The 16,993-nt window shown below is 45.3% G+C and overlaps 2 protein-coding genes and 1 pseudogene across 2 annotated transcripts in view; all 3 read right to left on the reverse strand.

Annotated features, from left to right (window-relative positions):
* The window catches only part of LOC116989931 (E3 ubiquitin-protein ligase TRIM39-like), an 11,589-nt gene extending 4,048 nt beyond the window's left edge, over nt 1-7,541 (reverse strand). The window contains exons 1-3 of the mRNA XM_033047485.1: nt 7,518-7,541; nt 1,171-1,193; nt 955-1,073 (exon numbers count right to left, since the gene is read on the reverse strand). Of these exons, the coding sequence (XP_032903376.1) occupies nt 955-976 (22 nt within the window). The 5' untranslated portion in view covers nt 977-1,073; nt 1,171-1,193; nt 7,518-7,541. The remainder of the gene's footprint in view (nt 1-954; nt 1,074-1,170; nt 1,194-7,517) is intronic.
* LOC116989934 (nuclear factor 7, brain-like) lies at nt 1,167-14,166 on the reverse strand. Its single transcript, XM_033047487.1, has 4 exons — nt 13,756-14,166; nt 13,567-13,662; nt 7,518-7,751; nt 1,167-1,193 (listed from the first exon to the last, which is right to left on the reverse strand). The coding sequence occupies exons 1-4, from the start codon at nt 14,164-14,166 to the stop codon at nt 1,167-1,169; spliced, it is 768 nt and encodes a 255-aa protein (XP_032903378.1).
* Nucleotides 14,167-15,504: 1,338 nt separating this feature from the next.
* Nucleotides 15,505-15,677, reverse strand: LOC116990251 (annotated as a pseudogene).
* Between the last annotated feature and the right edge of the window lie 1,316 nt (nt 15,678-16,993).

Raw genomic sequence — 16,993 nt, forward strand, 5'->3', positions numbered from 1 at the left:
ATGAGGGAGAGATAGATCAGCCATGGTGGAGTAGACCTGATGGGCCGAATGGCCTAATTCTGCTCCGAACCCCTACGACCTTATGAACTTTTGATACCCAGTGAATTAATTGATTGGGTTGAAGTTGCTTCACTGCTTCCCTGGGATTTGAATTCATGTGTCCGAATGTTTATGAAGTGTTTCATATGAAGAAAAACTGGATGGACTCGGCTTGTACTCGCTAGAATTTAGAAGATTGAGGGGGGATCTTATAGAAACTTACAAAATTCTTAAGGGGTTGGACAGGCTAGATGCAGGAAGATTGTTCCCGATGTTGGGGAAGTCCAGAACAATGGGTCACAGTTTAAGGATAAAGGGGAAATATTTTAGGACCGAGATGAGGAAAATATTTTTCACACAGAGAGTGGTGAATCTGTGGAATTCTCTGCCACAGAAGGTAGTTGAGGCCAGTTCATTGGCTATATTTAAGAGGGAGTTAGATGTGGCCCTTGTGGCTAAAGGGATCAGGGGGTATGGAGAGAAGGCAGGTACAGGATACTGAGTTGGATGATCAGCCATGATCATATTGAATGGCGGTGCAGGCTCGATGGGCCTAATGGCCTACTCCTGCACATATTTTCTATGTTTCTCTGTTTCTATGTGAATGTGTGCAGGATGTGTGTGTGGTTCCCTCATGAAGTGAGTTTAGGTTGTGTTGTGTTCTTGTACTGCCTGTGTTCATGGACCTGACGTCGCCCGCTGACGGTTTGACAATGATGTTTCCATGCAGGTTTGTTTGGGACTAGGATAAATATTTAATTTAATCGAACAAATAAAAAAGCTTTTCACTGCGCACGTGAAAATAAAAAACGAATCTAAACTAATTCCACTTATCTTCATTATTTTTGTCTTTTTTGCAATTCACACTGATATCTAATACATAAACCGCAATGGATGAATTTGTGCCAATGTTACCTCGCTTAATGATGCCAAACATTTTTCTCAAAGGTACGTTCAACTAAAACGGGTGATCGAATTTTTCAACCGGCAGAGCTCCTTCTGCTACCGACAATGAATGCTCCCCACGTCCAACCCTGCGAATATTAGATAGTTAGTTTTAATATTAACGTCAACACCTTTGTGAATTATTCCACAAAATCGTGCAGGGGTTCAATAAAGAATACATCCTACCTTCGCTTCCGACCAGCTTCTTCCTGAAATAATTACAACACAAAATCTCAATTGATTGAGACAACCTTCCACATCCCCGCCCCCCCCCCCCCTCCCCCTCCCCCCCCCACCCCTCAACCCCTCACCCCTTCCTGATTGAGGCCTTTCTCACCATTCGCCTGGGGTGTGCAGTAGCAAGGTTCGTTTGATTTAACGGACGTGAGCACACAGTTAGCTGCAGACTCCACCCAGGACAGGAAGGCTCTGCAGGAACGGAAGGGACGTCACGACCGCGGTGCCACAGGTGCTGTCGCCGAGGGAGGACGGACGGAGCCGCGGCTCGAGAGACTAACAGAGACTAACAGAGGCAAAGAGGTTTGCCTCGCACTGCAAGGGAGCAGTGGACCAGACAGGAAGAGCGGACGGAATTACCACTAGACAGCCAAACCAGTAGGTAATTTACGGCTGGGGTGAGTACTTTCCCATTTATAGGAGGTAGGATTATATAAATAAGGGGTGTATCAATACAGTAGGGGATTCTTAAACAGGACCAGTTAATTACCTATATAAGATGGGCGGTCAGGAGATGTGCCAATACTGCGAGATGTGGGAATTTGTCGACACCATTGATGTAGAAGATCCCTACAGCTGCAGTAAGTGTTTGAGGCTAGAGGAACTCCAGCTCCGCATTGATGAGCTGGAGACCCAACTTCATACGCTGCGGTACATCAGGGAGGGGGAGTATTACCTGGATGTTTTGTGCCAGGGGATGGTCACACCGACCAGTTTAACTAATTCAGTAGGCAGTGAGCAAGGAAAGGAAGGTGTGGCCATAAGCGAGGCAGGTAGGGGGAACCAGGAGGAGATGTGGCAGGAGCCACAGCCCTTGTCCCTGACGAGCATGACCGAGGCTCTTACTCAATGTAAGGACGGGATCAGGGGCTGTGGGAGGGATGAGCAACCTGGCTGCAGCACCGTGGATCAGGAGGCCATTCAAGAGGGGGGAGTTAGAAGAAATGCCGTAGTGATAGGGGATAGTATTATTCGGGGGGTAGATAAGGTTCTCTGCGGCCAGCAGAACATGTCCCGAAGGCTGTGTTGCCTACCCGGTGCTAGGGTTAAGGATATCTCTGCGATGCTGGAGAGAAATTTGCAGAGGGAGGGGGAGGATCCAGTGGTCGTGGTCCATGTGGGGACCAATGACATAGGAAGGACGAGGAAGGAGGATCTGCTGAAGGAGTTTGAGCAGTTAGGGAATAAATTAAAAAGCAGAACCTCGAGGGTACTGATCTCCGGATTGCTACCTGAGCCACGGGCCAAATCGGCGAGGGTACGTAAAATTAAAAAGCTAAATGCGTGGCTCAAAGACTGGTGTGGGAATAATGGGTTTGGTTTCTTGGGCCACTGGCACCAGTACTGGGACAGGGGGGATCTGTTCTGTAAGGACGGACTTCACCTGAACGGTGCTGGGACTGGGGTCCTGGCAAATCATATAACTAGGGCAGTAGAGAGGTCTTTAAACTAAGTAGCGGGGGGGAGGTATCAAGGGGGGTAATAACGGCAGGGGTAGAGGAAATAGAGCAGGGTATCAGTGGGGAAGCGGAAATTCAAAATGTGACAGGAGACAGAATTTGTGAAGATAAAGATCTAGATGTAAAAGGGGCAAAAACGGAAAGGAAGGGTAGTAAAAATCATCTGAAAGTGCTTTATCTAAATGCACGGAGTATTCGTAATAAGATAAATGAATTAACGGTGCAATTAAGTATATATAGTTATGATATCGTGGCCATTACGGAGACATGGCTGCAAGGAGATCAGGACTGGGAGTTAAATATAGAGGGGTACTCGACAATTAGGAAAGATAGACAGGAAAGAAAGGGAGGAGGGGTGGCCCTTTTAATAAGGGAGGGAATAACGGCAATAGAGAGGAAGGATATTGCGTTGAAGGATCAGGATAGTGAAACAGCTTGGGTACAGATAGAGAATAATAAGGGGAAAAAAACACTAGTGGGTGTAATTTATAGACCTCCAAATAGCTGTGACGCTGTTAGTCAGAACATAAATCTGCAAATAGTTGACGCATGTAAAAAGGGAACTGCTGTAATCATGGGGGACTTCAATTTTCATATTAATTGGGCAAACCAAACTGGGCAGGGTAGACTAGAGGAAGAGTTTATAGAATGTATTAGAGACGGGTTCCTAGAACAGTATGTCACCGAACCGACAAGGGGGGAGGCAATCTTGGATCTGGTCCTGTGTAATGAAGCAGGATTAATTAAAAATGTCATAGTTAGGGACTCGTTGGGAACAAGTGACCACAATATGGTCGAATTCCATATTCAAATAGAAGGGGAGCAGGTTGAAACTCAGGCTAGGGTGCTTAGTCTAAATAAGGGGGATTATGAAGGTATGAGGACTGAGCTGATCAAAGTTGACTGGGATAGCAGACTCAAGAATAAGACGGTACATGAGCAGTGGTGTACGTTTAAGGGTATACTGTATAACCTTCAAGAAAAATTTATTCCTATGAAGAAAAAAAGGGGTAAGGGTAAGAACAGTCAGCCATGGCTCAGTAAAACTATAAAGGATAGTATTCGGCTGAAGGCAAGGGCATATAAGGTAGCCAGAGATAGTGGGAGGGTAGAGGATTGGGAAGCATTTAAAGGTCAGCAAAAAATAACTAAGAGATTAATTAAGACGGGGAAAATAGACTATGAAAGGAATTTAGCGAACAACATAAAAACTAATAGTAAGAGTTTTTATAGCTATATAAAAAGAAAAAGGGTGGCTAAGGTGAACGTTGGTCCATTGGAGGGTGAGACTGGAGAGTTGTTGGTGGGGAACATGGAAATGGCAAAGGCATTAAACGAGTATTTTGTATCAGTCTTCACCATAGAAGACACAAAAAATATTCCAACGCTGGATAAACAGGGGGCGGTAGGAATGGAGGAGCTAAATACTATTAAGATCACCAAGGAGGTGGTATTAGGGAAATTAATGAGACTGAAGGAGGATAAATCCCCTGGGCCTGATGGATTACATCCAAGGGTCTTGAGGGAGATAGCGGTGGGGATTGTGGATGCATTGGTGATAATTTTCCAAAACTCCCTGGAGGCAGGAACGGTCCCAGTGGATTGGAAAATGGCCAATGTAACACCTATATTTAAAAAAGGAAGTAAACAGAAGGCGGGTAACTATAGACCGGTTAGTCTAACATCGGTGGTGGGTAAAATGTTAGAGACAATTATTAAAGAAACACTAACGGGGCACTTGGATAAACATGACTTCATCGGACAGAACCAGCATGGTTTTGTGAAGGGGAAGTCCTGTTTAACGAATCTGCTCGAATTCTTTGAGGAAGTAACAACCCGGGTGGATAAAGGGGAACCGGTGGATGTGGTATACTTGGACTTCCAAAAGGCTTTTGACAAGGTGCCACATAAGAGACTATTGCTAAAAATAAAAAATTATGGGATTGGGGGTAATATATTAGCATGGGTAGAGGATTGGCTAACAAATAGGAAGCAGAGAGTGGGGATAAATGGTTCATACTCGGGATGGCAACCGGTAACTAGCGGGGTTCCGCAAGGGTCGGTGCTGGGACCCCAGTTGTTCACAATTTATATAAATGATTTGGAGGAGGGAACCAAGTGTAATATATCAAAATTTGCGGACGATACAAAAATGGGAGGAAAAGTAGGGGATGAGGAGGATAGGAAGAGTCTGCAAAAGGATATAGATAAGCTAGGTGAGTGGGCAACAACTTGGCAGATGAAATTTAATACTAATAAATGTGAAGTCATTCACTTTGGGAAAAAAAATGATAGGGCAAGTTATTTTCTAAATGAGGAGGAGCTGCGTTGTAATGCAACGCAAAGGGATCTAGGGGTATTAGTACATGAATCACTAAAAGTTAGTATGCAGGTGCAGCAAGCAATCAGGAAGGCCAATGGAGTTTTGGCCTTTATTGCTAGGGGGATTGAGTATAAAAACACGGAGGTCTTGCTGCAGCTGTACACAGTATTAGTGAGACCACATTTGGAATACTGTGTACAGTTCTGGGGTCCATACTTAAGAAAGGATGTACTAGCCCTGGAGGCAGTGCAGCGAAGGTTTACAAGATTAATTCCTGCAATGAGGGGATTGACATATGAGGAAAGGTTAAGTAGGCTGGAACTCTACTCTTTGGAGTTTAGAAGAATGAGAGGCGATCTCATTGAAACATATAAGATCGTGAGGGGCCTTGATCGGGTGGATGCACCGAGGATGTTCCCAATGATCGGGGAAACTAGAACTAGGGGACATAGTTGCAGAATAAGGGGGGGCTCTTTTAAAACTGAGATGAGGAAGAACTTCTTCACCCAGAGGGTGGTTAATTTATGGAATTCACTGCCCCAGGGAGCAGTGGAAGCAAAAACTTTAAATATATTTAAGACTAAAATAGATGGTTTTTTAGCTGCCAAGGGGATAAGGGGCTACGGGGAGAGGGCAGGGATATGGACCTAGGTATGGTTAGTATAGTAAGACCTGAGTGATCTCCTGGACAAGTGTCGATCGCCTGGATTGGGGTCGGAGAGGAATTTCCCGGATTTTTTTCCCGAATTGGACCTGGGTTTTTATCCGGTTTTTTGCCTCCCCCAGGAGATCGCGAGGTTCTTGGGGTGGAGAGGGGTGATAGCGGTATAAAGGGGAGGGTAGTGTCTTGTGTTCTGTGTCTTGTGTCTGCTGTTTGTGGGTAAGTGTGTCTGTTTAGTGTTCAGCCATGAGCGAATGGCGGTGCGGGCTCGACGGACCTGGTGGTCTACTCTCGCACCTACTTTCTATGTTTCTATGTTTCTACCCCCCTCCTCCCACCTTTTAGATTAGTTTCGTTTAGAGATACAGCGCGGAAACAGGCCCTTCGGCCCACCTGGTCCGCGCCGACCAGCGAGCACCACACACGTTCACACTATCCTACACCGACTAGGGACGATTTTCATATTTACCAAGCCAATTCACCTACAAACCTGTACGTCTTTGGAGTGTGGGAGGAAACCGAAGATCTCGGAGAAAACCCACGCAGGTCACGGGGAGAACGTACAAACTCCGTACAAGGCAGCAAACGTAGTCGGGATCGAACCCGGGTCTCCGGCGCTGCATTCGCTGTAAAGGCAGCAACTCTACCGCTGCGCCACCGTGATCGCCCTCTCCAAATCGTTTGACAGTCTGCCGAAAATCCCCGACTATTAGGGCGGTGGACACACTGATTGCAAGAAAAAAGTTCAGTGAAGATGTAGAACCACGGGAGAAAGAGCAACGTACAAGAAACATAGAAACATAGAAACATAGAAATTAGGTGCAGGAGTAGGCCATTCGGCCCTTCGAGCCTGCACCGCCATTCAATATGATCATGGCTGATCATCCAACTCAGTATCCCGTACCTGCCTTCTCTCCATACCCTCTGATCCCCTTAGCCACAAGGGCCACATCTAACTCCCTCTTAAATATAGCCAATGAACTGGCCTCAACTACCCTCTGTGGCAGGGAGTTCCAGAGATTCACCACTCTCTGTGTGAAAAAAGTTCTTCTCATCTCGGTTTTAAAGGATTTCCCCATTATCCTTAAGCTGTGACCCCTTGTCCTGGACTTCCCCAACATCGGGAGCAATCTTCCTGCATCTAGCCTGTCCAACCCCTTAAGAATTTTGTAAGTTTCTATAAGATCCCCTCTCAATCTCCTAAATTCTAGAGAGTATAAACCAAGTCTATCCAGTCTTTCTTCATAAGACAGTCCTGACATCCCAGGAATCAGTCTGGTGAACCTTCTCTGCACTCCCTCTATGGCAATAATGTCCTTCCTCAGATTTGGAGACCAAAACTGTACGCAATACTCCAGGTGTGGTCTCACCAAGACCCTGTACAACTGCAGTAGAACCTCCCTGCTCCTATACTCAAATCCTTTTGCTATGAAAGCTAACATACCATTCGCTTTCTTCACGGCCTGCTGCACCTGCATGCCCACTTTCAATGACTGGTGTACCATGACACCCAGGTCTCGCTGCATCTCCCCTTTTCTGTGGTACACTGTGGTATAACTGAAGGATAACTGAAAGGATGCAAGTAAAGGAGAATACTGCAAATACTGAACTCATTTACCGTATTAAATGAAATGCATGATTTGATGGTGGATCTTACACTGGCAAGACATGTCTTATGAAGCATATCTGAAAATCATATCTGTTTGTGACAAGACCAAAACTCACAGCCACAAATATACAATGGTCCTTATTAAATCTTAGAGGACCTTCAGTGGAGAGGACATGGAACGTTTTAGTAAACGGGCTGTGACTGTGCTTTATCATTGAACTAAAGTGATATGCGACCTCTCACCTGGAGTAATGTCACACCATTCACCTGATCCAGTTGTTTCGGTAAAATTGGGAGTTCCTGCTGCAGAAGATTCAAACGCACTTGAATCTCTTGAAGATTTTTCTCCATTGTATTTAGAATCATCTCCTTCTCATCGCCGAGATATTTAAGTAGGCGCTGTTCTTTATCGAAGAGAATCTGGTGCAGTTCAGCAAACAGGGACCTGCTGTGGGACTGCAGAAACTGTGACTGATCCTGGCAAACGAAAGACAGGTATTATTACAATGCAATATGGATAATAGGTCTGCTCAAGATTTCAGCTTTGGAAGAAGGAGACAGTAGGCCATTCGGCCCTTCGATCCTGCACCACCATCAAATATGATCATGGCTGATCATCCACAATCAGTACCCCATCCCTGCCTTCCCATATCCTCTGACTCTTTATGAGCCCTATCTATAGGTATGTTGCAAAGCCTACCTGAAGCGTCTTTGAAAATCTGTCGCTGCGGGTGTGCGCGATTTTGGCGCCGTTTAGAGGGGGCGGGTTTAAAACGCGATTTTCTCTAGGCTGTTCAAATCGAAAATGTTCAGCCTAGTTAATTATTAACGAAAAATCGCTGGAAGACCCCGTCGCAAAAGCTATTATTAGGTTTAAAGGCCTTGAATAATAGTTATAGTAGTTTAAAAATCAATCTCTAAACCCGCGCCCGACAGCAACCGCAGGGTCTCATAAAGCAAACCACAGAAGTTAGACTGTATATTTTTACATTAAAAAGGGCTTCTAAAGATCCCTTTATACTAAGTTTAATATTGCGAGTAGCTCAATTTGGGCCCATTATATCCCGCAGTATTTTTCTGGGCATTTGAGGCACAAATCTACCGCAATGTGAACGTTCTAAACCAGCGCGTTCCACAGGGACCCACTGGAAAGCTGATTTAAATGGGCATTTATTTACAGCAATTAAACACTAAATTCCTTCCATTTGGTCTATAAATTAATGTAAATGAGATTTAAAAATCATGTTTTATTGTGAATTATTTGTGAATATTATTTGGACATTTAGGCTATTTAAAAATGTTAATCATTTATTAAGAAATGGATAGATGTTTAGATCTAGTAATTGAAGTCTGAAATTAGCTACAATTAGGTAACTAACTAATTATATGCTTTAATTTCAGGTCATCCAAGTAAGATTATTTTATATTTGTTTCAGAATGCTTCAATCTATGATAACTGAAAATTTCATTCAGTTCTCTTAATTTTTAAGAAAGTTATGGGCTTTTGACTGTTCACGATCACAACTTTTTTGTTATGCCCATAGAAAATCAATAGGGAACAAGATGCTCATTTCCGAGTATGAAAATGGCCATAACTTTTTAAATACTTGAGATATCCAAGTTTACCCAAATCTGTAACGTTCCATCTCACTTCCAGAGAAGGATTCTGGTGGAAACCTCTGATTGGTGGAAGAGGACCAGCGGAAGCAGCTGATTGGCTTGTATTGTAATTGTAAGGCTTTATTGTATTTGGATAAGGGGGAGAATGAAGGCCAGGGCAGTTTACTGTTCTGGATGTCAGATGTGGGAGGTCATGGAGTCTGAGTGCTCTCCAGACGTCCACATCTGCGCCAGGTGCTTCGAGATGGGGCTCCTAAGGGACCGCGTTAGGAACCTGGAGCAGCAACTCGATGACCTCTGTCTGCTCAGGGAGAGCGAGGAGGTCATAGAAAGGAGTTACAGGGAGGTGGTCACTCCAAGACCACGGGAGACAGAAAACTGGGTCACAGTTAGGAAGGGCAATGGGCAGAGGCAGGGACTGGTGAGTACCCCGGTGGCTGTACACCTTGAAAATAAGTACTCATGTTTGAGTAAGGGTGGGGGAGACGGCCTACCTGGGGGCAGCAACGGCGGCCGGGCCTCTGGCACAAAGACCGGTCCGGTTGCTCAGAAGGGTAAGGAAAAGAAGGGGAGGGCAATTGTAATAGGGGACTCTATAGTCAGGGGGTCGGATAGGCGATTCTGTGGACGCAGACAGGAGTCCCGGATGGTAGTTTGCCTCCCTGGTGCCAGGGTCAGGGATGTGTCTGAACGTGTCCAAGAAATCCTGAAATGGGAGGGAGAGGAGCCTGAGGTTGTGGTGCATATAGGTACCAACGACATAGGTAAAAAAGAGAAGAGGTCCTGAAAGAAGAATTTAGGGAGTTAGGTAGAGAGTTAAGGAGAAGGACTGGAAAGGTAACAATCTCAGGATTACTGCCTGTGCCACGCGACAGTGAGAGTAGGAATGGAGCGAGGTGGAGGATAAATGCGTGGATGAGGGACTGGTGCAGTGGGTATGGATTCAAGTTTCTGGATCATTGGGACCTCTTTTGGGGAAGGTGCAACCTGTACAGAAAGGACGGGTTGCACTTGAACTCAAGGGGGACCAATATCCTGGCGGGGAGATTTGCAAAGGCTACTGGGGAGACTTTAAACTAGTATGGTTGGGGGGAGGGACTCAAATTGGGAAAGTTAGCAGTCAGTGTGTGAAGCAGGGGGCAGAGAATGGTAGCACTCTGACCCAAAATGTAGGGGAGAGAGAAGAAAAAGAAAATAATCAGAGAATAAGAGAGGGTGGGTTTCTTAAATGTGTATATTTTAATGCTAGGAGCATTGTAAGAAAAGTGGATGAACTTAGAGCCTGGATTGACACCTGGAAGTATGATGTTGTGGCGATCAGTGAAACATGGTTACAGGAGGGCTGTGATTGGAAACTAAATATTCCAGGATTTCGTTGCTTCAGGTGTGATAGAATTGGAGGGGCAAGAGGTGGAGGTGTTGCATTGCTTATCAGGGAAGATATTACAGCAGTGCTTTGGCAGGATAGATTAGAGGGCTCGTCTAGGGAGGCTATTTGGGTGGAACTAAGAAATGGGAAAGGGGTAGCAACACTTATAGGGGTGTATTATAGACCGCCAAATGGGGAGCGAGAATTGGAAGAGCAAATATGTAAGGAGATTGCAGATATTAGTAGTAAGCACAAGGTAGTGATTGTGGGAGATTTCAATTTTCCACACATAGACTGGGAAACACATTCTGTAAATGGGCTGGATGGGTTGGAGTTTGTAAAATGTGTGCAGGATAGTTTTTTGCAACAATACATAGAAGTACCTACTAGAGAAGGGGCGGTACTGGACCTCCTGTTAGGAAATGAGATGGGTCAGGTGGCAGAGGTATGCGTTGGGGAACAGTTCGGGTCCAGTGATCACAATACCATTAGTTTCAATATAATTATGGAGAGGGACAAAACTGGACCTAGGGTTGAGATTTTTGATTGGAGAAAGGCTAACTTTGAGGAGATGCGAAAGGATTTAAAAGGAGTAAATTGGGACAGTTTGTTTTATGGGAAAGATGTGGAAGAGAAATGGAGTACATTCAAAGGTGAAATTTTAAGAGTACAGAATCTTTATGTCCCTGTTCGGTTGAAAGGAAATCGTAAAAATTGTAAAGAGCCATGGTTTTCAAGGGAAATTGGACACTTGGTTCGGAAAAAGAGGGATATCTACAATAGTTATAGGCAGCATGGAGTAAATGAGGTGCTTGAGGAGTATAAAGAATGTAAAAAGAATCTTAAGAAATAAATTAGAAAAGCTAAAAGAAGATATGAGGCTGCTTTGGCAAGTAAGGTAAAAGTAAATCCGAAGGGTTTCTACCGCTATATTAATAGCAAAAGGATAACTAGGGATAAAATTGGTCCATTAGAGAGTCAGAGTGGCCAACTATCTGCAGAGCCAAAAGAGATGGGGGAGATATTGAACAGTTTCTTTTCTTCGGTATTCACCAAGGAAAAGGATATTGAATTATGTGAGGTAAGGGAAACAAGTAGAGTAGCTATGGAAACTATGAGGATCAAAGAAGAGGAAGTACTGACACTTTTGAGAAATATAAAAGTGGATAAGTCTCCAGGTCCGGACAGGATATTCCCTAGGACATTGAGGGAAGTTAGTGTAGAAATAGCAGGGGCTATGGCAGAAATATTTCAAATGTCATTAGAAACGGGAATAGTGCCGGAGGATTGGCGTACTGCGCATGTTGTTCCATTGTTTAAAAAGGGGTCTAAGAGTAAACCTAGCAATTATAGACATATTAGTTTGACGTCAGTGGTGGGCAAATTAATGGAAAGAATACTTAGAGATAATATATATAAGCATCTGGATAAACAGGGTCTGATTAGGAACAGTCAACATGGATTTGTGCCTAGAAGGTCATGTTTAACTAATCTTCTTGAATTTTTTGAAGATGTTACTCGGGAAATTGATGAGGGTAAAGCAGTGGATGTTGTGTATATGGACTTCAGTAAGGCCTTTGACAAGGTTCCTCATGGAAGGTTGGTTAAGAAGGTTCAATGGTTGGGTATTAATGGTGGAGTAGCAAGATGGATTCAACAGTGGCTGAATGGGAGATGCCAGAGAGTAATGGTGGATGGTTGTTTGTCAGGTTGGAGGCCAGTGACGAGTGGGGTGCCACAGGGATCTGTGTTGGGTCCACTGTTGTTTGTCATGTACATCAATGATCTGGACGATGGTGTGGTAAATTGGATTAGTAAGTATGCAGATGATACTAAGATAGGTGGGGTTGCGGGTAATGAAGAAGAGTTTCAAAGTCTACAGAGAGATTTATGCCAGTTGGAAGAGTGGGCTGAAAGATGGCAGATGGAGTTTAATGCTGATAAGTGTGAGGTGCTACATCTTGGCAGGACAAATCAAAATAGGACGTACATGGTAAATGGTAGGGAATTGAAGAATGTAGGTGAACAGAGGGATCTGGGAATAACTGTGCACAGTTCCATGAAAGTGGAATCTCATGTAGATAGGGTGGTAAAGAAAGCTTTTGGTGTGCTGGCCTTTATAAATCAGAGCATTGAGTATAGAAGTTGGGATGTAATGTTAAAATTGTACAAGGCATTGGTGAGGCCAATTCTGGAGTATGGTGTACAATTTTGGTCGCCTAATTATAGGAAGGATGTCAACAAAATAGAGAGAGTACAGAGGAGATTTACTAGAATGTTGCCTGGGTTTCAGCAACTAAGTTCCAGAGAAAGGTTGAACAAGTTAGGGCTTTATTCTTTGGAGCGCAGAAGGTTAAGGGGGGACTTGATAGAGGTTTTTAAAATGATGAGAGGGATAGACAGAGTTGACGTGGAAAAGCTTTTCCCACTGAGAGTAGGGAAGATTCAAACAAGGGGACATGACTTGAGAATTAAGGGACTGAAGTTTAGGGGTAACATGAGGGGGAACTTCTTTACGCAGAGAGTGGTAGCTGTGTGGAATGAGCTTCCAGTGAAGGTGGTGGAGGCAGGTTCGTTTTTATCATTTAAAAATAAATTGGATAGTTATATGGATGGGAAAGGAATGGAGGGTTATGGTCTGAGCGCAGGTATATGGGACTAGGGGAGACTATGTGTTCGGCACGGACTAGAGGGGTCGAGATGGCCTGTTTCCGTGCTGTAATTGTTATATGGTTATATATGGTTATATGGTTATATGAAAGTGAATTAGGTGTCAAATTAAACTTATTTTTATGCTTTATCTGATGGGATAAATTACAGACTTGATTTTTAAAATCTCAAAATTTTGTAACATTGCTACTATCTAGCTCTCTCTTGAAAGTATCTGAGGCAGAAAATTCCACAGATTCACAACTCTTTGTGTGAAAAGGTGTTTCCTCATCTCCATTCTAAATGACTTACCCCTTATTCTTAAACTGTGGCACCTGCTTCTGGGCTCCCCCAACATCGGAACATGTTTCCTTCCTCTGGCGTGTCCAAACCCCTAACCATCTTATGTGTTTCAATAAGATACCCTCTCATCCTTCTAAACTCCAGAGTGTACAAGCCCAGCCGCTCCAGTCTCTCAGCATATGACAGACCCGCCATCCCGGGAATTAACCTCGTGAACCTACGCTGCACTCCCTCAATAGCAAGAATGTCCTTCCTCAAATTAGGGGACCAAAACTGCACACAACACTCCAGGTGTGGTCCCACTAGGGCCCTGTACAACTGCAGAAGGATCTCTTTGCTCCTATACCTTACCAGAACTCCACAAATCTTCTGCTTCTGTTGCTGTTCCATTCGCTCCAACGCCAATTTATTTTGAGTGAGAGATTCCAAGGAAGATTTGATCTCAGCCTTAGATTGGAGTTGTGAAAAAAACAGAATAATAGAATCAGATACAAACAATGTCATGAAACAGGGAAGTGATCACAATTCGATTTATTTTACCTTGTAGATTTCAACAGCTTCATCCACCGGCATGAAGCTGTGAGTCTTGTGTTCCCGCCCAGCTGCACAAATCACACAGATCAGTTTCTTGTCCGTTTCACAAAACAGTTTCAGTTCCTCCTGATGTTTCTCGCAGTTAAATTTACTTTCCTTCCCTTTGAGATTCGGGTTCAGTGTTCGAGCTTTCTCAGCCAGACTCGCCAAGGCCCGACTAACCCTGAGGGTGCGGTCTGTAAACACCTCTCTACATTCCGGGCAGGAGTTTCTAACTTCATGTTCCCATAACTGTGTGATACAGGAGCGGCAGAAGTTGTGGCCGCAGTCTGGTGACACCGGATCGGTGAATAAGTCTGAACAGATGGGACAAATTAGATCTTCCCTTAAACTCTCAAGCTGTTGTTTTGAAGCCATGAGAGTAGGGAAGATTCAAACAAGGGGACATGACTTGAGAATTAAGGGACTGAAGTTTAGGGGTAACATGAGGGGGAACTTCTTTACTCAGAGAGTGGTAGCTGTGTGGAATGAGCTTCCAGTGAAGGTGGTGGAGGCAGGTTCGTTTTTATCATTTAAAAATAAATTGGATAGTTATATGGATGGGAAAGGAATGGAGGGTTATGGTCTGAGCGCAGGTATATGGGACTAGGGGAGATTATGTGTTCGGCACGGACTAGAGGGGTCGAGATGGCCTGTTTCCGTGCTGTAATTGTTATATGGTTATGTTGATTCGTGGCAGTTTCACTTCCGCATTGCTGCTGAACTCCTGCAGTATCGCGGGTGTTCAGCACTAGACTCGCGGGTGACACGAAGCTGGGGGGGGGGGGGCAATGTTAGCGGTGAGGAGGATGCTAGGAGGCTGCAAGGTGACTTGGATAGGCTGGGTGAGTGGGCAAATGCATGGCAGATGCAGTATAATGTGGATAAATGTGAGGTTATCCACTTTGGTGGCAAAAACAGGAAAGTAGATTGTTATCTGAATGGTGGCCGATTAGGAAAGGGGGAGATGCAACGAGACCTGGATGTCATGGTACACCAGTCATTGAAAGTAGCCATGCAGGTGCAGCAGGCAGTGAAGAAGGCGAATGGTATGTTAGCATTCATAGCAAAAGGATTTGAGTATAGGAGCAGAGAGGTTCTACTGCAGTTGTACAGGGTCTTGGTGAGACCACACCTGGAGTATTGCGTACAGTTTTGGTCTCCTAATCAGAGGAAGGACATTCTTGCCATAGAGGGAGTACAGAGAAGGTTCACCAGACTGATTCCTGGAATTTCAAGACTTCCATATGAATAGAGGCTGAATAGACTCGGTTTGTACTCGCTAAAATTTAGAAGATTGAGGGGGGATCTTATAGAAACTTACAAAATTGTTAAGGGGTCGGACAGGCTAGATGCAGGAAGATTGTTCCCGATGTTGGGGAACTCCAGAACAAGGGGTCACAGTGTAAGGATTAGGTGGAAATCTTTTAGGACTGAGATGAGGAAAACATTTTTCACACAGGGAGTGGTGAATCTGTGGAATTCACTGCCACAGAAGGTAGTTGAGGCCACAGTTCATTGGCTATATTTAAGAGGGAGTTAGATGTGGCCCTTGTGCCTAAAGGGATCAGGGGGTATGGAGATAAGGCAGGGAATGGGATACTGAGTCGGCTGATCAGCCATGATCACATCGAATGACGGTGGAGGCTCGAAGGGCCGAATGGCTTCTACACCTTCACCTATTGTCTATGTTAATTCTGTTTTTAATTTGTAAATCAGGGGAGAGCGCGAACGCAGTCCCCCACTACCACAAATTTTGCAGTCGAGTATCCCGCATTTGGGGACATCGCAGGCGTCAGCACACCCGAAGTGCAATGGGATAGCCTCGTCCTGGGAAAACTTTTTTTTTTTTTTAATTTCAAAATATACTTTATTCAATTGGTAAATATATACAATTTCTGAACCATTCAAAACAAAATTCATCCGACATTTTCGGAGACTATACAAACTTTTTCCAGTACAATTTTTACATTTGTCAAATTTCACCAAACAGTCCCCCACCAGTGCCACTCTGTGGCCCCTGTTCAAGTAATAAATATATACAATGTGTACACAGTGCGAAAATTTCCATCTGACATTTCAAGTTCCACAAAAAATGTCCCCCACCCGTGCCAATCATGTGGCCCTCTGGTGTGGGATACCTTCCCTTAATTTAATTTGAGGGGCGTCTCCACCATACTGTGCCCCCCATGTCCAGCAGCGGAAGGACCCTAGACTGTGGCCCTCCCCCACCGAGCCTTGGCGTTGGCTGCACCAAGCTTCAGCGAGTCCCTTAGCACGTACTCCTGCAGTCTGCAGTGGGCCAGTCGGCAACATTCCCTGACGGACATCTCGCTCTGCTGGGTGGTGAGCAACGCTCGGGCAGACCAAAGAGCGTCTTTCACCGAGTTGATGACCCTCCAGCAGCACTCGATGTCAGTCTCTGAATGTGTCCCTGGGAACAGTCCGTAAATCACAGAGTCCTCTGTGACGGAGCTGTTCGGGATAAATCGTTCCAGGGACCCTTTCATACCTCTCCAGACTCGTTTTGCAAATCCACACTCTGCAAAGAGGTGGGCAACCGTCTCCTCTCCATAGCAACCGTCCCGGGGGCAGCGTGCGCTGGTAGTGAGGTTCCGACGGTGCAGGAAGGATCTAACTGAGAGGGCTCCCCTCACCGCCAGCCAAGCCAGATCTTGGTGCTTGTTGGTCAGTTCTGGCGATGAGGCATTTTGCCAGACAAGCTGGGCAGTCTGCTCTGGGAACCACGCCACCGGATCCATCGAGTCCTTTCCCTGCAGTGCCTGCAGGACATTCCGTGCTGACCACTGCCCGATGGACTTGTGGTCAAAGGTGTTGGTCCGGAAGAACCTTTCAACAGACGTCAGGTGGGGAGGCAATGTCCAGCTGACTGGTACATTGCGTGGCATCTGCGCCAGGCCCATCCTTCGCAACACCGGGGACAGGTAGAACCTCAGCAGGTAGTGGCACTTAGTGCCCACGTGCCTTGGCTCTACACTCCGCCTGATGCAGCCACACACAAAGGTGGCCATCAGGATGAGGGCGACGTTGGGCACGCTTTTACCCCCGTTGTCTGCCGACTTGTACATGGTGACCCGTCGCACCCGGTCCATCCTCGACCCCCAGATGAACTGGAAGACGGCCCGGGTGATCCCCGTAGCGTAGGAGGGAGGGACAGGCCACACTTGTGCCAAGTACAGCAGAC

This window comes from Amblyraja radiata, chromosome 30 (genome assembly GCF_010909765.2).
Source record: "Amblyraja radiata isolate CabotCenter1 chromosome 30, sAmbRad1.1.pri, whole genome shotgun sequence".
Taxonomy (NCBI): Eukaryota; Metazoa; Chordata; class Chondrichthyes; order Rajiformes; family Rajidae; genus Amblyraja; species Amblyraja radiata.

Coding starts and splice junctions, on each gene's coding strand:
- LOC116989934 (XM_033047487.1), bottom strand. CDS start 14,166: ATGGCTTCAAAACAACAGCTTGAGAGTTTAAGGGAAGATCTAATTTGT. Junction 13,663..13,755: donor AAGCTGTTGAAATCTACAAG/GTAAAATAAATC, acceptor CTCCAATCTAAG/GCTGAGATCAAATCTTCCTT. Junction 7,752..13,566: donor AGAAGATTTGTGGAGTTCTG/GTAAGGTATAGG, acceptor TTCGTTTGCCAG/GATCAGTCACAGTTTCTGCA.